Genomic DNA, 23563 nt, shown 5'->3' on the forward strand with positions numbered 1-23563 from the left:
TCCAGTGGGACTGATTTTGACTAAAGTTCAGTTTGTGTCCTCTGAATTAGATTACATGGATGGAAGAATACTGATGAGTAACTGAGAAACTATTGTGCACGTTACTTTATTGTCACGTATCTGTCTATCATGACATGAGACAGTTTCACATATGTTCCCCGTTTATTTAAAAATTCTTACAATCAAATCATTCAAGAACAAGCCCTCAGTGAATATTGAGCAGCACATTAAAATCCAGTGAACATAACACAGTGTAATCACATGACCATACAGGTATATGTATATACATTAGGAACAGAGTCTATACAGGAATCACACAATATCATTTATAGTATATAGCAGGCAAAACTGAGTGCAGTGAAATATATTGTTGTCTTCATGTTTGATAATGTGCAAGAACAGATGTGCTGACAATATCTGAAAGCTGAATAAACAAACAGAATGCATCTTTCTTCATGGTCGTGAAGTAAACAGGTGACATGTGGAATGTGCAAAATCTATTTCGTGATCGTTGTGATGAACATCTTTTCCTTAAGTGTCTGTATCACTGCAATATCAACATATAAAACAACACAAATCATCATAAAAATCATTTGGTCACAATATCACCATCCAGCATATTTAGATTTGCGACAGAAGGCTGAGAAAACTAAAAGAATGGAAGCTACCACATCACTCGCTGGTCATCTTATCGCTCACTCAGTGGTCAGTTATTGCAGAGAGAGGGCACAGCATGTGAGAGGTCACTGAAAGTCTACAATGGATTCAGTTTAAGGTTCAAATGTAGTTCATACATTTACACGGAGGTCATTGATCTACATTACTCATCATGGTACAAATCAATAGACAAGTTATTAGCGTCCAACACACATAGAAATTAGGGTGAACTTGTTCTGGTTTCTAGCAGTACCAAGAAATCTGTGTACAGTGAGTGAGACTGAGCCAGCTGTTGCGCAACTTGTTAAATAATCTGCTTCACCCTGGAAGAGCGGCCGTGTCCTTACCAGCAAAAGTCAGGCAGTTACTAGATCTGTGCACATGAAATAAATGAATGGATGTGATGCAGTAGTACGCACCACAGCTCCTTTACTTTTCTTCAAATCTCTTGAGTCCAAACCTTTTTGGAAAAATATCAGCAATTATGCTCAACAGTTGCAATTATTCGTTTAGATGATTTAGATAGTGACAGAGAAAGGAGAGATGGAGGGGATGACATGCAGCAAAGGGCCCAGGCTAGACTCCGTAAGGACTTGGCCTCAATGGTACATGCTCTACCTGGTGGGCTACTGGGATACATATCTGACAATAAAGACAGGATTTATGACTTGTTTGTGGGCTAATCTTTTGATTTCTTGCTTCCTTGCAAATAAGCTAAAACACCTTTTTAAACGCAGTGGTGCCTGCAGAATTTTTTCATAAGGGTGGCCAAATGGGGCCACTGAAAATCTTGCGACAGCACACCAAAACCAAAGGCCATAAATTTCAGGGATTCATTTATCCTGCTGTAGTATACAGGGTATTTTAAAACAGTTAATATTACTAATTATCTGATGTGCATAGACTAACATTTTAAGTTCCACAATAATCCTGTTTTAATGTGTTTTGTTCATTTATATATATGATCTTTTTCCTTAAAAGCCAAGTACACAGCTTTAATTTGAAGGAGTGCATTGATTGTAAGGAACCAAAGATTTGCTGGGAACAGGCCCTTGCAAGTTTAGGGGAGACTTGTGGGGACCATGGACTGTAAAAATAAAGGACCTAACTACCGCGACGTCACCCATTGGTTTGTGGACTCCCATGTTGAAGCATCAACTATGGCATTTTGGCTGTCACCATCTTGTTTTTTTGGAGCCAGAAGTGACCATATTTGAGCGAGAGGCTGGCACTGTTGAGGACCGAGGGTTGGTTGTGACCAAGAAGCCGAGTACACTATCAACAGACGACCTGTCACTCAAAGTGGCCTGCCCTAAAACATGCATAACTTTAAGCCTAAATGTAAACAGATATATATATATATATATATTTAAAAATCAACCCCAGTACAGTCGTCACGAAAAGGAAAAGCAATGTTTACCAGGGTGGCCATGGCCCCCCTGCCCCCCCATTGGGGTCACCACTGCTTTAATGACACATCTCCTGCCTGTGAACAGTGATATTTGCTCTTCAGATTTGGCACAGATGTTGCACAGCACACACTTTAACACAGCTCTCCTCATGCTGTGCCCCCAGATGGCTTACATGTCAGTCAACATGACACTGCTAACGTCAAACACCCCTCTGTGTTACAACATCTCAACTGCTGGCGTCATTTAAACTTTTAAATTAGTATCGTTCAGTCAGCAGCCAGTACGTGGATATAAATCAGTCTGGCTGTTTATCCCTTTACCGATTATTGCCTTTAACAAAGAATTAATGGGTAATCTAAAAACATGATGAAAACCCATGACTCAAGATTAAAGTCACGAGAAATCTACCCATAGTGCCACGTGATATTGCCTAAGAAGACTTTCTTGTGTGTCAAGACCTCCTGTATGTACACACTGTAGTGCCATTCATTACAATCGTGTTGAAGGTTACAAAACTTGACCTTCAAACTGTGATCACTGATCCAGGAACACTGGCAGCACTCCAGGTGTCCTCATCCAAGCTCGATGCCAATATTAAACTAGGTGCTGCCACAGCGCTGGGGGAAATGATGTGGATAGTTACACATTCTGGTACATTTTTGTCTAACTTTATGAATAACCAGTCGATCATATCTATCAGACTGTAATTATTATAGTGCTTGCTAAACTGGCTGGGGCAAACAAAGTACAATGCCAGTGTTTTAGCAGCATTTTCACAGTGCAGAAATCTAGCAAGCTCTCATTTCAGGTGATAGGAAACCATCACCTGAAGGTGTTGATTTAAAGTGCCCCTTATACATTCTAACAAATGTTTTTAAGGGATAGTGCACCCAAAAATGAAAATTCAGCCAATATCTACTCACCCATATGCTGAGGGAGGCTCAGGTGAAGTTTTGAAACCACAAAATATCTCCATACTGCTCGTCCATAGTGATCCAAGTGTCCTGTTAGAGCTACAGGCTACAATGAGGCTAAAAACAGAGTTCAAATGACGTTTTTCCAAACAACTTTTTATGTCGGGGCTTCAGGACACTTGGATCACTACGGACGAGCAGTATGGAGATATTTTGTGGTTTCAGTTATGTGTTTTTGGACGTTTGAATCTGGGGCGCCGTCAGCCTCCATTAGGTGGAGTTGTGTTGCTACCTCCTCTCCCCTTGGATCTCTGCAAGTGATGTGAGGACTCTAAAACTTCACCTGAGCCTCCCTCGGCATATGGGTGAGTAGATAATGGCTGAATTTACATCTTTGGGTGCACTATCCCTTTAAATCTCCCAAATGACTGTAAGAACCAATAACAAAAATTAAATCAGGTTGACCCTGTGATTCAACTGCAAATATAAATAAATAATACATTTAAAAAGTCTCAGTACGTCAGCTTGGGCTGAGACTTTATGGGTGGGCTCATGAGCTTGATTAACATCAGCCTCAGTCAGAGCACGTTTATCAACTTGAACACATTTCAGGCACGTTTCATTTCCCTGCACTGTTGATAACACGCAGCCACATCTTGCGATGATGAAATCAGAGGAAGGTCTGGATTGACGACTTCAAAATGCTCATGTAATGTCAAGTCTACCAAAGTTTGGTTTTCATTAAAACAGCAAATATGTGATTCATTTACCAATGAGCCAAACTGTGATATCAGTTTAGAGGGTTATATTTAGTGAACGGACGGTTTATTACTTTACAATGAAGATGTAAAGATATACAGTTATCACCTTCAGTATGTAGCTTTCCATTCTCTTATGGACAGATGTATTGTACATTATGTCAGTCTTCAGCCTCGTTACACTATTTGAAACTGTCAGTGCCCAGAGAAGAGGATTCCACACACTTCTGACTTCTGACGTATATCCCCTGATAATAATGAGGTTGTGATCTTTCAGAGTTGATTAGTAATCAGTAATCTATGATATGCTTTGGTCGACTGGTAATGCAACAGTGATACTTTCAAAGAAATAGGGATGCCAAAGTCAATAAGGAAAGTATATTGGTCCACTTAGAGTTTATGAGGGGTTGGGTGTGTCTACTTGAGATGATTTAATGTTTAATCCTATCAGATGTAAAGTAGAAATAAAAGTTTAAGAACAGGAGGGGACTTAAATCTGTGAGCACGCTATGAAACAATTAGGTTTGTGAGCAGCTGTTAAACGGCAGTTTTTAATGGACACTTTGAACCTCTGAACAGGGAACAGCATCATTTGCTTTTACATAACAGTATTTAGTAAAATGTAGTAAAATTGTACTATTTACTGCTGTTTGCGTGTGTTTTTATTGAATAAAGCTTGACTGATTATTTAACCTTTCTTCTGTAGTGTATATAGGTTATATCTAAGTCAAATCCTCAAGTGGAGGGCTCACACGATTAACACTTCCTCAGCAACAAAAGCTTACTTAGAGTTGAAGGAAATAATGTGGACAAATCTGTTTCTTGTGGTCTACGCTGATTAAAAATCTTGTACGTTTTACTAACGGAAGGCTAGTTATCGAAATCTCGAAATGAGGGCTGAATTCAAAGGAGCAGTGTGTAAACTTTAGTGGCATCTAGTGGTAAGTTTGCGAATTGCAACCAACTTAATACCACTCTGCTCACACCTCTCTTTTCAAATGTGTATATGAACCTACAGTGGCCTTCAGGTAACGAAAAAATGCAAAAACCCTGCCCTCTCTAAAGCCAGTGTTTGGTTTGTCCTTTCTAGGCTACTGTAGAATCATGGTAGTGGAACATGCTGGGCTCAATGGAAGAGAATCTGCTCCCTGTGTTGACATGAGGTGCTCATAAAAAGCTAATAAAAACACAGCGATTCTTATTTTCAGGCGATTACACACTAATGAAAACATAATTAGAAATGTTACATTCCATGTCAGCCGATAGATCCCCCTAAACCCTACACACTCGCACCTTAATTGTTGGACAATAGCAGAACACAGCTGTGTTTGATAGAGCGCTCTTCTCTAGTCAAAAGACAATTCCTCTTATATATCAGTCTAAAAGACAAAAGGTGTGCATGTGCTCTGACAATCAAGATTTAAACCGCCATCCCTCCTCCCTCTAGCCCCTCAGTGTTAAGCTAACTGTCCCAGCAGCCCCTGCAGGGTTTGAGGTGAAAGCCACAACATCTCTATAAGGTTATACTGGCAATAGCCCATCCAGAACCCAAACATCACGTCAGTCACATTGTGCCGGCCCAGCAGCACTCGGCTCAGCCCCACCAGGCTGGCCCACAGCAGGACGAGGACCCTCAGTGGGGCGGCCAGCACGAGGTGAGCCAGCAGGAAGCGCCCACACATGGCGGCACGGGTGGCGTGGCCTGAAGGGAAGGAGTAGCGGTCCACGGAAAAGGTGGCGAACATGTCCATGCGGTTATGTGCGGGCCGACGCCGACGCACCACTGCCTTAACAATGCCGACCAGGACCAGGTCCAACAGCAGGCCTGGAGGGGAAGATGGGGAAGATGAGTTATGCTGTAATCACATTAACAGAAAAGCCACTGGCAGACACTTGAATTAAATATCAAGAAACATAAAGAGAGGATTTACTGCAACCTCAATAACATCCTTGGTACAGATTTGCACCACAAGGACAGAAACAGATTGTGAGCAAAATTAAAAATAGTTTCTTTCATTGGGATGATATAAACAAATCAGAACCAGTCTATAAAAACAATTTGTGGTGACGGAAACTGCTGCAATACCTGCTGTAGAGCTTTGACTCTGCCTGGATCACATTTGGCCCTTACCCGCTGGGTTTGGGCCAGACTGGGCAGCTATTTCTCCAAACTTTAGCTGGGATGGGTTCACAGGTATGTATCACAAATGTCTGTCACTGCATCGAAAGTACTTTAGTTGACTTAAGCTTGCTGTGGTTCTGGCTAAGGTCGGGCTAGGACAGAAACCATGCGGGTCCATGTAGGGTCGGGCCTGCTCAAAGCTCTGATCTGCAGTTCATATTTAAAAGGCTGCCCTTCACTTGAGCAGAGAGGACTTTTCTTTGTTGCGCCGTTGCATCGAGCATATATAGAGGCTGCTTTATATACTCCAGTGCTGCAGTGCTGAAATATTAATGCAACAGTCAGGTGGCACTGAGCCAATCGCTGCTGGCAGTCCAATGAAGGGATTTCAGCAAAAATTAATATGCAACGGTTCATTTTATTCATTATTGATAACTACTCAATGGTCCAATAACTGCTGCTGTTGAAAACTTCATAACTAGAGAGCTGCTCAGACATTTAACCAAAGCCAGGTTTGATCTGAGGTCAGTATTTAGTCCATGACAGAATCCTGACGACACAGTGACTCACAAAAACTTGTGATGAGGTGGGACCTTCTTAATACTTACCTGTTTTAAATGCACAATAATACAATTAAATACTTGTTAAAAGCTGGTCTACGGGTCTGTAGATACAAACTGTCCATGCAGAGGACCAGAGGCTGTCTCTGACTAACATCAGGCATTCAAGAAGGTTGACTGTTAAATATTAAATGACAACTGAAAGATGTCTGGTGGCAAAATAAATCTTTATCCAATACTTTTAACCTTCCGTGCACCCTTGGACCTCTCCTCCCTGCTGCAGCTTTATCTACTGAGAACAGAGAGAGAGCTCCCACTCTACATGCACAATCATTCAATGCCTCTTAAATGCAGCTTTTGTTGCAGCCCACTTGGCAGCAGCCATAAAAACGTAACAGAGGTGGAACGTTCGGTTAATCATTCAATACAATCAGGACTTGAGAACCTAAGCAACAAACTGCTTTGTCAATATTTTGGTTCCTGACATAACATTTCTGACAAACTACTAACCACTACAAAATCTAAAAACAGAAAGCAAAGAGAAATATTCAGAACAAGTTGCAGGAGCCCAATGTTGCATCTTCAAACTGATGTAACACGGAAAGAAGCAGCAAATCCTCACATCTGAGATACTGACACCAGAGACTGCTCAGCTTTTTCATTAAGCCACTGTCTTGAAAGATTAATCATCTATCAGAACTGGTGTCAATGACTTATCGAGGAATCAACTTTCAGCACTAGCTAATACTGACACGCATTCCACCAAATCTCTGACAGATCACAGACAGGTGCTGATCAGGTTCCCACTCTTCTTAAGAAAACATTTTCCAGGACTTTCCAGGACATTTTTCTTGACAAAACAGGACAGCACTTGCTCACAAACAGTTGTAGTATTTACCGGTAGGCCTTACATCATCGACACATTTTACCTCAGTTATATTCCTCCCTTTTTTAATGATGCAGGGTTCACGATGAAGTGTCTCAGATTCATTACAACCAACCGCTTCAACTGCTAACTGTACAATACGGTCATCTGGCCTATTCCTTTTGTTTGACGTCAATGGGTTTTTAATTCAGTTTAAGGTCAATTTACTACACTAAAGTCAAGCCAGCTGCAGCCGCTGCACAGCAGTGACGTTAGTTTTGAGTTGGATATTTAACGGCCATTCCCTCCAGACCCGGCAGCAGCGTCTTAGTTTCAGTTTCACCTGACGTTGGCAGTAGGAGGACGGTCAGCTCCCCTCCCAGCTCTCCCTGTTTACTGCCAGGGCCTGACACGGACCATCAACTGTACTATGAATAAAACCCTGTGCACGTGCACGTCCATGTCTACCATGGAAATTCAATGTGAAAAGTACGTCCGAGCCTTGACAAGCATCTTTCAGGGTAGGGATGACAACTTGCAGGAAGCTACTGGTTGCATGACAACTAGTGACACCGCAAGAGTGTCGCAGGAATTACATTCTGTCATCAAAGCTTGTGCTGTTTGCTTAAGTTAGCGATTTTGGTGGACATCTCGCAACTGCACTTTTCCAGCGCGACTCAATCATATGCTGGCTCCCTAAATTAGCAGTGAGTCATCCAAACTGTTTCAAACACAATATGCACCTGTAGGGGATCTGAATGACTAAGTTCAATTAAAGCTTTCCAGGACAACGAAGATAGTTTCCAGGATATTTACTCATTTTAATTATATTCCAGGTGTTTCCATGACAGCAAAACTTGCACTAGCTAGAACCAAGTTTTCCAGGACACATTGGAACCCTGAGAAAGTGTTCATTACAGCTTCTCTACTCTGAGCAACATGCACAACACAGACTTACCTCGGCCTGCCTCATAATTACTGAGGCACCTACCCCGTTATTCAATTCACACCAAAAGAAAACCATTCATTACAAAAACAGAAAAGAAAACAGGTCTAATGCTCATATTGTACAAAACTGCAAAGCTGTCATTATGGATTTGTGTTACAGGGCAAAACAACCTGATCTCTGAAATTGAGAAAGGAGACGCACAAATCCTCTTTCTGGAACAATAGGCTAATCTTGACATACAAAGTGCATGCCCGTGTGAACTTATGGGTTTCGGAGAAGAAAGTTCAAATGAGGGGAGCCTGCTAGCATCCAGCATGTGCTTTACCTTGTTACAGATTTGTACTGGCTGCTAAAGGAATACTTCACCCACAGAATTATCATTTGTATATCAATTACTCACCCTGTGTTACGCTGAAATAGAAAACAACAATGACATATATTGTTAAATTGCAGCACAAGAGGCCACGTTTAACAACAAGACTTTGAAGCACTTTTGCATTAACCATCTCAGGGTGCTCTCAGACCTAGAGTTCACTTGTTTTGGTCCGAATCAGGGACTAATTTTGTTACATTGCCTAGAGTTGGTTCGTGTTCTCACGGCAGCATTTACAAGAGGACCAGATCAAATGCCTTGTGTGAGGAAGCTGCTCTTGATTGGTCAGAATTTCCATGTGGGAAAAATCCAGGAAGTAAAGCAAACGTTGAAGAAGAGTACACTTGCAAGATAAATGTGACACTTTCTAATGTCACAATGGAGGGACAACTACGCAGGTTGATTTTAGCGCTGCTCATCGTGGACTATATTGCTGTCATTGTTCATTTTAGTCAAAGCATACAGTTTGAAAACGAGGCAAACGCGGCTCCAACTAGAAAACAATGTTTTGATGCATTGGATGTGCTGAATGTGCATATTAAGGCAGTACAGGAGGAGGTGCACATTAATAATCCTCCAGGACTGTAACATGCTCATGTTTAACCCAAACAATGTGCCATGTGACTGCAGTTGCTTCGGATTGATGTTCTCACCACAAACGAACTGTCACCGGACTGAGACCACCTCTTCAAGAAGGTCTTGGTTCGGTTGTTTTGGTGCACACCTGAGTGTGATTGCTGTGTTCACATTTGCACACATGAACCGCACTGAGGGGGCAAACCTTGAGTTCGATTGAACCAAACCAAACAGGGCAGGTGTGAAAGCACCCTCACACACGGACAAGTAGTGTGGCTGGGCAAATCAATAGAATGCATGAGCAGAGGTCAAACACTTGCCCATACGCACTACTTGGACGTGCAAATATTTTAAATGGTAGCGTTTTGGTGACTTGGAGAGACTTGGACTATACTGCACAAGTTGTGTGAGTGTTTCTAAATGGAGATTTTGATATAGTTTTGCTGTTGTTAAACAGGGCCCCTGTTTACTTCAGTTTATAAAGAACTTTCTGCTGTTGGATTCTTTGTTCTTCGTGCGAGAAAACAAAGTTTTCTTTGTGACTTCAAAGTAACACGAGGTGAGTAACTGATACACAAATGATCATTTTGTGGGTGAAGTATTCCTTTAACTGACACAATCCATGTGAAACTGAATTTCTGTTTTTAAATCAATTTTGGGATGCCTTTGCTGTGTGTCTGATAAAGTGCAGACCAGTGTGAGCTTCATGTTGAGTCCATCAAAGTTAAACCTGACTTGCAGCTCTCCTTCAGGCCACTGAGCTTCACTCAGGCTGAGACCACCCTAATAAAAACAAGACAGCAGAGAACATTTGGTGAATGAAGCATGACGTGTTTTGATTCAGATGGACCTGCACTGCAGCTCACACTGATCAACACCTTGCTTTTCTGAAAAATCTTGAAACCAATCTCATCCCTTCCTCATTGTACATACTTCAGTGTGTCAGTCAGGCAGCTTATTTGGAGCCGGCTGCCGCAGTAGCTGCAAACACAGGTGGATTAAGGCCAGAATGAACAACAGGTGTCATCTGTATGTGAGAATATGCCAGTACTGGTGAAGGAAAGACAAAATGGGTCAGAAAATGAACATAAATAGTCATGGAGGGTGGGATCACCTGTGAGATCTGACAGAAGAGGCGCACATGGGAGGGAGGAGGGAGGAGCTGGGGGACGTGAGTGACACAAATACTGCATCTCAGCCAAGCTCAGCCAGTGGTACCACGAGACCTGTCTGCACAGGCGTAAGTAAAGCTGTCTCTGCGTTAATGTGCTCCTACAGGGAGACACAGCGTGACAACATATGGAGGAACAGAAATAGTTTACCCATGAGGAGGTTGAGCATGACTTCTTGTCCTGCGGCGCTGTCACTCTTGTACAAACAGTAGGCGGACCCAGCCAGCCAGGGGATGCCATGTCCCGATATCTCTATCAGTTTCATTAGCGGGCGCACACTCCCCCAGGACGAGTCCTCACAGGCACACACCCCCAAGCGCTTAGACATCCACAGGTCGATGGCGAGGAGCGAGCTGAGCGCTACGCGGATAAAAGAGGGGTTGAGCCGTATACCGTCCTCTTCTGCCAGCCCCTGGCCGCTCCCAGAGCCCGTGGAGGAGCTGGATCCCCGGCGCCGAGTGGGGCTCTCCGAGGCTCGCAGGCGGGCGGTGGTCGGGTCGGATCCCTGCCGCTGGAGGAGAAGCGGCGGCGAGGACCGGTTCAGCGGCTTCGTCAGCGACATGAACTCGTAACGGCCGTTGGAGCTGCCGAGCACCGGGCTTCCTCCGCTGCGACCGGGGTTTTTAGCTTTAGGAGAAGGCATTTCACCTGTTAACCTGCTAACGTAGTCGGGTGTGATGTAGTTGACGCGCAGTGGTAAATTCTCTGCAGTGCTGTGCCGGTTGTCGCTCCTTTAATTCATCTGTTGTACGTTTCAAAATTCTTATCACGTCCTGAAACATTGAGCTGAATCGCCATCTTTGTTGTTCTCCGCGCAAAGGTTCCTGGGAAATTGTGTTTTTCTGGAAATGCGCGCGTGAACGGCGTCTTCTGACTCTTCTGTCTCTGTAAGCGCACTTTGAATTTCCCCAAAATAGAGAATGAATACAATAAAATGCACTAACATAGTTGGAGACGTTTTCTCATCCAAGTTTTTTCTGACCTAAGCACCCAAATAATCACTTTGTGCCTTAGTGGATGTTCTCTGTGACTGATGTAACAATTCAGCGGCCAAATCGGCTGTGAAGAGGAGAGGAGAGGAGAGGAGGGGGGCATCCCACTTAGCAAAATGAACAAAGTGCCTCCCCCTTGTTCACCATCTCTCTCCATCTTCCGGTTGGACCCAGACGCAGTCCGGGTGCTGCTCCTCTGTTCTCGGCCCTGTGTGAATGCAATGCAGTGACAGCATTACCCTCCATTTACATGATGCACCTGCAGTCGTGTGGAGCCGGGACGATAATTACGCATTGTAAAAAATGCCCAAGCAGAGTAGAGGCCAGATGCGTAAAACTCTGCAGAATCATGACTAAAACAGTGTGAACGTACAAAGACAGAAACATGCACAAGTACTCTGTTCCTCGGATTTATAACGTCTGTTTAAACTTATACTCGGTCTGTTAATCACCTCCTTCTCACATTACCTGCACCTGACCTGAAGTCTGCATGAGGTGCGCACATTCTCATCGCGCATTCGTCCTCTGTGAACATCTGTTTATGTGAAGGAAAAGGAGAACACATGCTTTTTGTGCGTGCCTTGTTGTCTGGCCTAAGGTGATGTAGAGCGGAAAAAAGTCGCGATGTTGTGAGTAGAGTAGGAATCCACATGGCGCGCGTAAGAGCGCACGGAGGGCGCATAGGCACACATTACACACAGTGAATTTATGTTGGAGGAGCATGATGCAGGGACATTTGTTACACACTGCGGCAGTCCCAGAGACTCGTGTAAACCAGCTTGTGGCGCAGATAATGTCTCTCTATGAAGATGACTGTGTGTGCGTAAAGTGCCCAGAGCTGACAGCGTGTCACTGGTCACCAAATGAGTGTTGGGACTTGATTGTGATTTGCAAAACGATGACTTGGCCCCACCTCTGGCTTTTATACACTTCTTTGCGTTTCTGCTTGAACACTGTTGCTGCTGTTTTAATAAAGTTGTACAAAAAAAACCCAACTCTTCCCTGGTTGGTCGCATGGATTACATCACAGAAGTTAATCCCGCCTCTATCCGGGTCCATTCAAGAGGTCCTGATCACTCCAGACCAGCCTGCAGGTCGCCCCTCTTCCTTCTTCCTGTGTCTGAGCTGCAGAGAAGAGCCCACCATGCCTGGACTTCTGCTGGGAGACGAGTTCCCCAACTTCGAGGCCGACACCACCATCGGCAGGATCAAGTTCCACGATTTCCTGGGCAGCTCGTAAGTGCGCGAGCTCACCGGACAGGCATCACATTGCTGACTTAATGTGTTTTAATCGGAGTTGTGAATCATGTTGTAGCAGTGCAGCATTTGATGGAGCCACGGGGAGCTGGTGGTGCGCGCGCTTGTTGTCGCACTGAGAGGCTTGACGCTGATCTGAGTGCGGATTAATTCTCAAAAGCTCAAAAGCTCAGGCGCATGATTTCATAGAGATCTGACACACCAGTGTGTGATCCATCTGTGACTGTCATGCGACACCTGCTGGCTGACACAGATAGGGTTACACAAGCATGACTGTTCGATTAGAAACTGATCAGAAATACGATATATAACACACAATATGTCTGTGTTATGAAAGCTTATGAAGCTGAACATAGAGCTGACCTAGCTGCAGACTGAAAGGACATCAGTGGCAGCAGGGCTTCTTTATTTTCAGTTATCTGCTCTGGCACATTCATTAGTCAGGTGTGAGCACAGGCAGCACAAGGCCTGTATTGTGTTGGTGTGTGTGAACTTGGAGCCGTGCCTCAGGGCTTGCATCCCCTCTGGTATCTAACCCTGTTGGGCCCAGCTGGTTTTTATGCCAGCAGAGAGAAAGGAATAGTATGACATGCATTACAGCCAAACACACACATGCAGCCTGCGGTGGGACAGGGCAGACTTTACAATGCTCCAACTAAGTGCTATTTGAATCATTTTCACATGGATAGATTTACCTGTTCTGATCTAGCAACATATTCCAAAAACGTTTCTACAAATTAGATTCTGCTTTTTTGACAGTGCGTATTGTATCTCATGATTTGAATACAGTATTTCAGGATTTGTTTCCTTATCCTGACGGTTGAGCTCAGTGGTGCAGCAGGCCCTGATCTCCAAACTGGCATAACCTGCCATGATTATAAGGAGACTACCTACCAGTAGATGGGCGTTAACTTCTTTCCTAACTTAATGGGAGTAGATTTTGGACTGTGAAACGCTGTTATCTGTTGACAGTGTGCCCCAGTTTTAGGGCCTATTGTGTTTGTCAGCAGCGCTTGGTTGAGCTTGTTTTCTGCTGGCGCTGTCCAAGAGGAAGTTGCAACCTGCCAATCCCAGCAGGGCAAAAAACAACTTTTTACAGACACATTTGAAGCCTGTGAGTGGTGTTCATATCCAAAATACATTGTGATTTATCACTTGTCTGAGAGTAGCCCATATTTGGACTGTGTTGTTTAATGTGAATTTATAGGCTGAGTCTTTGCTGCAAAAAAGCTTTTTACTCCTTGTTAATGTTTAAATCAACATCAGCGTTTGCACACATCCCTCTTACAAACTGTGTCCAGGGTAGGGCTGCAACAATTAGTCGACTAATCGGTTTGAGTCATTTTTCATAGAAAAGTTCTATAAAAGTACCCAAAATACTCTTACTGCAGCTTCTTCTGTTCAAATATTGGCAGCTTTACACACTCTCCCATGACGGTGAATTAAAACCCTTTGGCGTGAGTATGAAACAAGACATTAGATGACATCATTTTGGGGTTTGGGGGAGACAGACTGACATTTTTCAACACAATAAGACTGTTCCATCTAATCAGGACTTCTGGTCACCCCACAATCAGGTGATCACAATGCCTGTGAGGAGCAACTCTTTTCTGTTGCGTCCACATCATGTGATAACACATCGAACACACTGAAGAGGAAATCCACATAAATCATGTGAGGCACAAAACTCATGTGATTCAAGGGTGAGTTATCCTTTAAAAGACCAAAGATTTCAAGAGTTTCGTGCTCGTCTAGTCCATCTCACTCTTCGACCTCCTCATCGTCGCAGCATTTTTAGTGCGCAGCTGGATCTGATGTTTCGAGCTGGAGTCTGCCAGATTCACAGACACCTGTTGCTGCAATCTGCGGCTGGAATTTCCTCCACTGAGACTAAATGTTCTCTACTTGTGCTCTTGAGCCTTAAATTGTAGATTGTGTGGGAAACATGGGTGGATCCAGACATAAATGTACAACCACAACAGACACAATACAGAAACTACATGATATGTAATGTGCATTAAATACTTAGACACATGGGAGCAGAACTTATTTCAACTACGTGCAGGTTTGATCTTTAGTTTACTGAATTGCTAACTGCTCCATAAACTCCAAACTTTTGCAAGGTCTTAGATATGAACACGTGAATGTTTGATGATTATGGCCTCATTTGCTTCTCCTAGTAATTTTTTGTTTGTGTTGTGCAACAGAGCAAAGACCTTATTGTGTTCTGCCTGTTTTCCTCTGTAGATGGGGTATCCTGTTCTCCCACCCAAAAGACTTCACCCCTGTCTGCACCACTGAGCTCGCCCGTGCCGCTAAGCTCAGCGAAGAGTTCAAGAAGCGAGATGTAAAGATGATTGCCTTGTCCATTGACGGTGTCGAGGATCACCGCAACTGGAGCAAGGTGGGGGATGCACATTCACTCACACATACTGTATTCCTCTACTGTGACCTGTGGTGTGTAGGAGGTGAAAGGATAAGTTTGTTAGCAGGCCAGATAACTGTGGGTGGAGTGGGTAAACTTTTATTGTGTAACAGCAGCATTTTAAAGCTTGCATGTGGCTTATGATTAAGAAACACTCCCAGTAGTGTCATAAGTCACTGCTTGTTGTCCAGTTTCCTGAATTCAAAGTCCTCCCAGTCTGACCAAAACCAAACTCATTCAGTGTCTTTTTTTGAAATCCCCAAGGACTGTATCCACTAAACATCCCAGGGCTGACAGTTTCTCCTAACTTGTTGAGTCAGGCGAAACTCCTACAAATAAAGGGTGTGTCAGCTCTTACTTTAGGACTCATACATTTTTGGTCTAAGAGTAATTCAAAGAGCATTTTAGAGCTAAAAGTAGGTCACAAGTCTGAGAGAAGTTAGAGGCAGTCTGAAGGCCATGTGCTGCAGATCATGAACTTTTAAATTAAAAGAATAAAATCAAAACTTCCCTGAAAGTCTGAATGTGAGCGATAAGAAAGACCTCTTACATATATTATGTACAGCAGCCTTAAAGTGTATAAGCATTAGATGGCTGAAAGCAGATGCTCCCACATACAATACATGGATCCAAAAAGTCTGGGACCTCTGTCAGATGGAGCCAATGACATACAAAAATCCATCTTTACATCAACGATGGCGTCCTGTCATGGCTGTATTAATACAGTGAGTAGGGCTCTGCCAAACTTGTACTTTTATATTCTGCCCAGGCACATATCACAAACATGTGATTATAATGTGGAGCCGACAGTTACTTCTAGTATGTTTCATTCCTTGTTTTTTATTTTTTTATTTATTTAAATGCAGCTTTTTCTGACCAATGGGTTAACACGCTGAAGTGTGTGTCCATGCTGTTTTCTATTTCTGTTTATGTTTAGATCATTTTCTGAATATAATGAGTACAAATGTTTTATACTGTTGGAAAAAAGGAAACGTATACATCGTAGTTCTAAAAAAATTATATCGAAACAATTCTCTACAGATCCATATTTGTTTAACAGTTAAATAATTATATTAATTACATTAAATAATTACCAAACTATCTGTCGGTTTCAATGTAATTAATTTTTTAATTTAATTTGTAAATTAAATTACTTTTAACATAACTAATTGTTTGATTTTTCTTTAACATTTTAAATATTTAAAAAAAATAGAATCACATTTTTATTTAATGTTTTTAAATTACATAAGATTTAATGTAATTAAAAAAATGCAATTTTTATTTTATTCTAATCTAATATTTGATCAGACTTTTAATTTCTATTTTTTATTTATTATTGAAGTTAATTTGTGTTTTAATTTGAATACTTATATTTATTTATTGATTTTATTATATTATGTATTTTAATCACATTTAAGACAGTGGTTCATTCAATCATTATCTGTAACAGCTTATCCTGGTACAAGGTCACCTGCGGGCTGGAGCCTATATAGCCGTCATTATGCAAGAGGCAGGATTCACTACATACCTAAAATAAAATAAATAAACAAATAAATTAGATCGAAATTTAAAAACTATCGTTAGTTCATTTCAATTTAAATACAAAACTAAATACATAATAATAATAATAATAATAAGAAGAAGAAGAAGAAGAAGAAGAAGAAGAGAAAAAGAAGAATTAAATTAAATTACATTTAAAATGATTTAGTTTAATTCTTCTTTTTCTGATTCTCTTATCCATCTCTTGGTATTATTATGTATTTAGCTCTGTATTTAAATTGAGCTGAATTATTTGCATTTTTTAAATTTCAGTCTAACTTATTTTTACGTAACTTCTTTAAATTAACTTGATTTCATTTGCACTTGCTTGCCTCTCACACAGCATTGTGATCATCTACAGTGTTAATCTTGGTTTAGTGAACTGTGACATCACAACGTCGCCTCCTCAGCAAGGCCACTGATTGGTCCAAGAGGGAATGTTCACTTGGCAAGTGTCAAGTTAGATCAACTGTGTGGTTTTGATTTCATCACCACCTGCTCCTCTGCTCCTCACAGGTTATATTAACACCTGTGAGACAGCAGTGTTGGTTGTACAATCATAGGGTTAAAGATTAAAGGCCTCTGGTCACTCATCACACCCTTGGGATGATGGAGATGGTCTGTCAGGATGGTGAGAACTACACAGTGATGACATGCACACATTATCAAAGGTGTAAAGGATACACGTGTCTCTTTCTCTGTATAGGATGTGATGGCAGTTAGCGGTGCAGCTGAAACTCCTCTGCCATACCCCATCATCGCTGATGACAAGAGAGAGCTGTCTGTAAAGCTGGGCATGCTGGACCCTGATGAGAGAGACCAGGCTGGGATGCCCCTCACTGCTCGCTGTGTAAGATACCTGCCGCCTGTTTTACACTCAATGCTGGACATATTTATTATAACATCAGTAGAAAGACAAAGACCGCATTGTGATCTAAAATTAACAGCTGGCAAACGAAGAAATAGCAAAGAAATATGGCAAGTGAAACCTTTGAGTTAATATTTTTATGGACGTATTTGTCACTGTATTAAAAAAGAGGCATATTCTGGGTGTTTTGGTGACCCTCTGATCTCTTATCCCACTTCAGGTCTTTGTGATTGGCCCAGACAAGAAGTTGAAGCTGTCCATCCTCTACCCCGCCACCACAGGGAGGAACTTCGATGAGCTGCTCAGAGTCATCGACTCTCTGCAGCTGACCGCGCAGAAGAAAGTTGCCACACCTGTTGACTGGAAGGTAAGGGGTTAAACTGTGTGTTTCTTGCCCTGGAGTGGTGAACGGTGCCCAGCTAACCTACAGTAACTGTAACTTATGTACAGATATGAGCCTGGTATCAACCCTCTCATCTTACACTTTGCAAGAATGCAAATAAGCACATTTCCCAAAGTGTGTTTTATTCCTTGTAAGTTTCTGCAGTTACTTCCTTTTCCTCTCCGTAACACTTGCCACCTCCAATGACACGGCTGTGTTCAGATACAGTACAGACCTCACAGTCAGTCCAAACTTTTAACGCAACTGTTTCAGCCTCCTGCTTCTCATTACATAACTGAGCAGCGCTCAGATAAACAGTTTCAAAACGGTGTTAAAGACACTAGAAGGGACAGTTCAGCCCAAATCAAAAATACATATGTGCTGTTTATTAACCTAGATTGTTTTGGTGTGAGTTGCCAAATGTTGGAGATATTGGAACTAGATGGTACTCAGCTTGTGGTGCTCCAAGTGCCAAAAAATACATTTCAAAAAACTCAGCAGCAATGTCTGTTTCCAGAAATCAAAACCTGGTTACTCAAGATAATCCACAGACTTTGTTGCGAGCAGTTTAATGTAGGAACTATTTTCTCTTTACTGAACAACACCCACCAACCGTATCACTGCACAGAAGTAAGCGTGCATCTACTACTAGCTCACCTAGCACCACTGAGCTAGCTAATGTTCCAACCCAGCGAAGGAGGACGCCATTAATGTTTACATCTTGTGCTGTCACGAGCCTCTTGTCCAAAAGTCACGCTTCCTTCTGCAGTGTTACACAGTGTGCCATCTAGTGCCTTTAATTGGACTGAAGGCAGACATCTCCACGGTCGATATCTCAAACACTCTGCAACTCACACTAAAACAATCTAGCTTGATAAATATGACAAATTCTATGTGCATTCCTTCCAACAAACAATTATGTGACCTCATTTTTAGCGGGACCCAAAGCCACATGCCACAGACGCACGATTATTATCACAGCGAAGGTTTCCTACAAGACTTTAAAACTAGACCCTGCTCCTAAAACACACTTCCTTGTTGTTGTGTCTCTTTCAGCCTGGTGACAAAGTCATGGTCATTCCCACGCTCTCCGAGGCTGAAGCTTCCGCTCTCTTCCCCAACGGTGTGACCACTAAAGAGGTGCCTTCTGGGAAATCGTACTTGCGTTACACCCAGCCCTGAAGATACGCTTAAAGTTACATCCTTCTCTAGTTTACTGCTCTTTGAGAAACTGAAATCCCTGGTTGGTAATTCACATATAGAACTGACCAAAACATAGATGCACTTGCCTGGTTTGATGACTAGTGTCATGCAATATGTCCAGCAATGAGCCGGGAGTATTTACAGTGTCAGTGTTCAGTGCCTTGCTTCCTTCAATAAACACTTTTCACAAGAGTCCTCTGAATATTTGAATCTTTTCATATTCTTTAACAGTTTCCTCTGCTATGTAGAGTGGTACTTACTGTACCACTAGATGTCCTCCTACAACCTCATGAAATGTCATCCTTGGTGTTTTGCTGCTGTACCACTCTTGATCAGTAGATGGCAGTATATGCACAGTGATTGGCCCACTGATGGTGTCCCCTGACAGCAATTAGGGTGAAAGCACCAATCTGCTCTGAACAGTTGCAGAGATAGGGAGTGGTACCACATGTACAGAAATGACAAGTCTATTTACATTTCCATTAATTAAAGAGAGGATTGGTCACATTAAGTTTATCTACTTTCGGCAGTGCTTCTCAAAGTACACAGTGAGATTTACAAAACGTTCTCCCCTTTTAATCTGCATTTTAAATCATTTTGCCAACTCAGCATTACAGGCTAATGTCCTGGCTGTCTGAATGTCTTAATGTACCATGGATTAGTCTTTTAAATTGATCGTTCTGTTTGTTTTGTGCTTCATGTCCAGGCTTTCAAATGCCATTCTCCAGATGGAAGTTACCGGCTGAGCAGCCAAAGGGGGGGTGGGGGGGTGGAATGCAGTGAGAGTAACTACATATGTACACTCACTCAAGTATAGACTCAAAGTGCAATTTCAGGGTATTTGTACCTAAGTATATCCATTTTATGATGCTTTATTTGACTCCACCAAATTTAGAAGAAATATTGTCATTTCTACTTCACCATAGAGAGTTGTAGTTATTGGTTACTTTAGTAAATCAAGATTAGGCCCGCCATCAGGGGGGTCAGAAGGTACAGATGACCCAGACTCATGCAAAAGTCTATGTTCCAGTTTGGAAAAATTTTGTCCATAATTCCTTATATATTTCATGAAAAGCACAGACTAGAGAAAAGTCTAAAATATGAACCCAAATTTGGGTTCTTCCTCATTTCTTCCCCAGTTAATCTCACGACCCTCCGATTCACTTGGGAGTCTGTGCCCCGACCCCAAGTTGAGAATCAGTGAACTGCACTATCTAACTGTACAGGGGTAAAACTAGCCCCAGTTCAACCTGATACAACAGTACAGTGATGAGGCACATTGATTGATAGTCTTATAATGTCAGTCATGGAGGATATATTTCTGCGTCCAAAGCAGAGAATGAAGTCATGTTCCCTCTGTGTGTGTTGGAAACTGAGTGGCTAGCTCATTGCTGCCACTCTGCGCTGTGCTAGTACAGCATTTACCGTTAATATCAGGAAGGTGTTGTGGCAGAAGCACAGTGCCCACCCTCTGGTTCCTCCCTGGCTGAAGGCCATGACACACCAAGCCGACGGTCTCCAGTAGGGCGCGATGGATATGGATTTTTTGGGGCCCATGCCGATTCCGATATTATGGAGTAAAAAAATCCAATAACCGATATATCGGCAGATTAAATTTTTACGTTTTTCAATTTAAAACTCCCCGAAATACCTGCTTTTGATGGCTTAAATATAGTTCAAACACTCGTTACAAAGATATAAATTGAAGGAAGAACATTTTACTATTTTCAAATACTTTTATTATCAGAAATTGTGTGGAGCAAGCAGCATAAGAACAATTTGAACACAAAATGAATCAAAAATATGATGTGCAAAAAGGCAGTAAACCTCTGGGAAATAAAATAATCATGCAGAGTCTATATGAATTAAGACATTCACATGTATGTTCACAGTACCAAAGTTGTTCTTATTATTGCCATTTAACAGAGACAGGTTATAGTGCAAAAAGTAACACAAGGACATCATTTCTAAGTAAAACACCATATTCCCTGCATTTTATTAGTGATGAAAATATGTGTTAACACAATAATAATTATTCTCTAATGGCTATAAATCGGTGATGAAGTGGTTAGAAGATGATTTGTAGCCACAAATCGGTCGGGCCCTAGTCTGCAGTCCATCACTGTTGGGCCGTCCGTGAGCCTCTGTGTCCCTTGTTGCTGTGGCGTGTCCTGTACCGTTGGCCTTTGTTGGTGCTAGTCCCTAGAATGACGATTACGGACAACGTCCATGTGCTGGTGAGGAGAGAGATATTTTCTCACGCAAGCGCAGAACATAAGTGCTGATTCACCGTTGGTTGTGTCTTTGCAACGTGCTCATGTGCAACTTTTTGGCCGAGACACAGGTGACGTATGGTGATGCAGCTCTCATTGTTGTTAGTTCTCTGAAGTTGGTTTAGTGTGTCTGGGCCTTAACCCTGTTAACTCTGTCAGCACTGCTGCCATTGTTAGCACCGTTAGCTGCTAGCTACCGGTTTAGCCACCTCCATGATGAGTACTGTGTGTAGACGACTCATATATTCTGAATGTCCCATAGAACCTGTTTAAATATAAATTTGAGTGCAGAACTTTCACTTGTAATTGAGTATTTTTATATAGTTGCATACTTGTTCCAACGCTGAAGATATATTAATTAATTAAGTACCATTATTAGCTTGCTTGAATAACACAGTAGGATTAATCACACAAAAAGCAGGCTACAAAAGATTTTTTTTATTGATGCATTTTTAAGAACAATAAATATGTTTTTACTTCATTTAATTCTGCAGCATCGTGTAAATAAAATGTCCATGTGCTGGTGTTGTATCCATCACATCTCTGTATTGCAAACACAGATGAAGGGCTGAAGCAACGCTCATTTCTCAGCCACAGTAAACACATCTGAGCTGGTCGGCCTCAACTGTAGATGAGACACTGAAACCAGGACTGAAGTGTTGGTTTCCTCTGTGAGTTATTCAACCCTCAAAACTGCATGGCTGAGGATCATATTAATTACTTGAAGTAGTTTGAAGGTGAGCACTGATCTCTCACACACACATGCACACACACACCCTGGCCTTGCATTCACTCTGAGGAGTCTGAGGAATGCTGAGGTCAAAGAGAAAAGATGGGATTCCCTTTGAGTGAGGAGGGAGGCAGAGGGTGTGCAGAGCCAGATAAAATATCTCCTCCTTTTTCACTCCTGTCATCCACACAATGTGAACTGGAATGTTATTCTTCTTTTTTCTTTTTAATCAGTTGCTCAATTAACAGAATCACCCCTCAGAGGTTAAAGAAACAGTGCCATGTTGTGTTTTCATTTACAGTTTCTTTTATTCTCTTCCTCTTCTTCAGATAGCAGACCTTCTGTGTAGAAACAGAAAGGGCCCACATTCTTCTTCACAAAAACGCTGGATGCTGGCTTCTCAAATGTGCGATGAAAGTACAAGTATTCATCAGGTAACCCTTGCCCTCCACCTCCTCTCCTCCTCCTCTCGTTCCCTTCTCTGGTGGCTGTTTTGTCCCCAGGAGTCGTCCAAAATAACACCCACACAGACACACCGTACTGATCAAATGCATTTCTCAAATTCCAGACTACAATAGCTTGTGCCAGAGCATGAGAAGCGCTTTGGGTGTCAGACGCTGGCTTTATTGCCCAGTACCAAACCCTCCTCCCCTCCCCCTCCTGTTCATCTGCCACTCCTCACTTCTTGGCTATCGAGCCAACTCACCCCACCTCGCCTTGGCAACACTAGTACATGTAATACAACACCAGCCCAGGCCAGGTCTCACAGGGCAAAACACAACACACCAGCTGCTGCGCTCTCTCTCGCTCTTTTTCTCTTTCTGCCCTTCTCCATAACATTAACACACACACACACACACACGCAATCATACTGCTGATCAAAGACATAAACAGCACTCTGAAAGGAGTGGCCTCCCACCAAACTTGGCTTATCTCAGAGAAGAAGATGTTTTCCTCTCAGACTCACCAGGCTCCAGTTTTCCTGAGAGGTGATGACCAGGAGAGGATCCGTATCAGCAAAATGAGCTTGATACTTGTAGTTTCTACAGTAATATTAATTGGCTTTCTTGCCGAGAGTTAAAGAAGAAGATCGACACGTCTGTACGCTAACTATGACTATGCTACAGCCAGGTAGCTTAGCTTAATATAAATACTGGAAACTAGCGGAAACAACTGGCCTGACTGTCCAAAGATAACATAAAGCCAATAAGCATGTTTCCCCAAAATGTCAAAGTATTTCTTTAAAGGTGTTGCAGACCTTTGACGTAAAGATGCATAAAAAATATGGCATGAACACACTCTCAGGGTGTATGTTTCTGTGTATGCGTGTTAATTCATGAGCATGTGCTTGCTATGGAAGAGGTCATTATTCCTATGCTGTGTGCCAGGCATTGAAGCTGCCCGTGACCTGTGGGTTAACAAGCCAGAGACCAGAGGAGCTACGAAACACATGCATCCACATGTACACTCGCACATATGCCGAGCTATGGCTTGATGCTTTCCAGACGTGCCCTCTCTTTCTCTCCCTCCTACATT

At 42.4% G+C, this 23563-nt stretch overlaps 2 protein-coding genes across 2 annotated transcripts; one reads left to right on the forward strand and one right to left on the reverse strand.

The window, feature by feature from the left end:
- Positions 1-143: 143 nt before the first annotated feature.
- plpp6 (phospholipid phosphatase 6) lies at positions 144-12278 on the reverse strand. Its single transcript, XM_049588220.1, has 2 exons — positions 10509-12278; positions 144-5566 (listed from the first exon to the last, which is right to left on the reverse strand). Exons 1-2 carry the CDS (start codon positions 10999-11001, stop codon positions 5199-5201), a joined length of 861 nt encoding a protein of 286 aa, XP_049444177.1. The 5' UTR covers positions 11002-12278; the 3' UTR covers positions 144-5198.
- A 126-nt stretch (positions 12279-12404) lies between these two features.
- prdx6 (peroxiredoxin 6) lies at positions 12405-19216 on the forward strand. Its single transcript, XM_049588208.1, has 5 exons — positions 12405-12586; positions 14855-15011; positions 17278-17421; positions 17660-17806; positions 18878-19216. Exons 1-5 carry the CDS (start codon positions 12495-12497, stop codon positions 19001-19003), a joined length of 666 nt encoding a protein of 221 aa, XP_049444165.1. The 5' UTR covers positions 12405-12494; the 3' UTR covers positions 19004-19216.
- Positions 19217-23563: the final 4347 nt, after the last annotated feature.

This window comes from Epinephelus fuscoguttatus, linkage group LG10, assembly GCF_011397635.1.
Source record: "Epinephelus fuscoguttatus linkage group LG10, E.fuscoguttatus.final_Chr_v1".
Classification (NCBI taxonomy): domain Eukaryota; kingdom Metazoa; phylum Chordata; class Actinopteri; order Perciformes; family Serranidae; genus Epinephelus; species Epinephelus fuscoguttatus.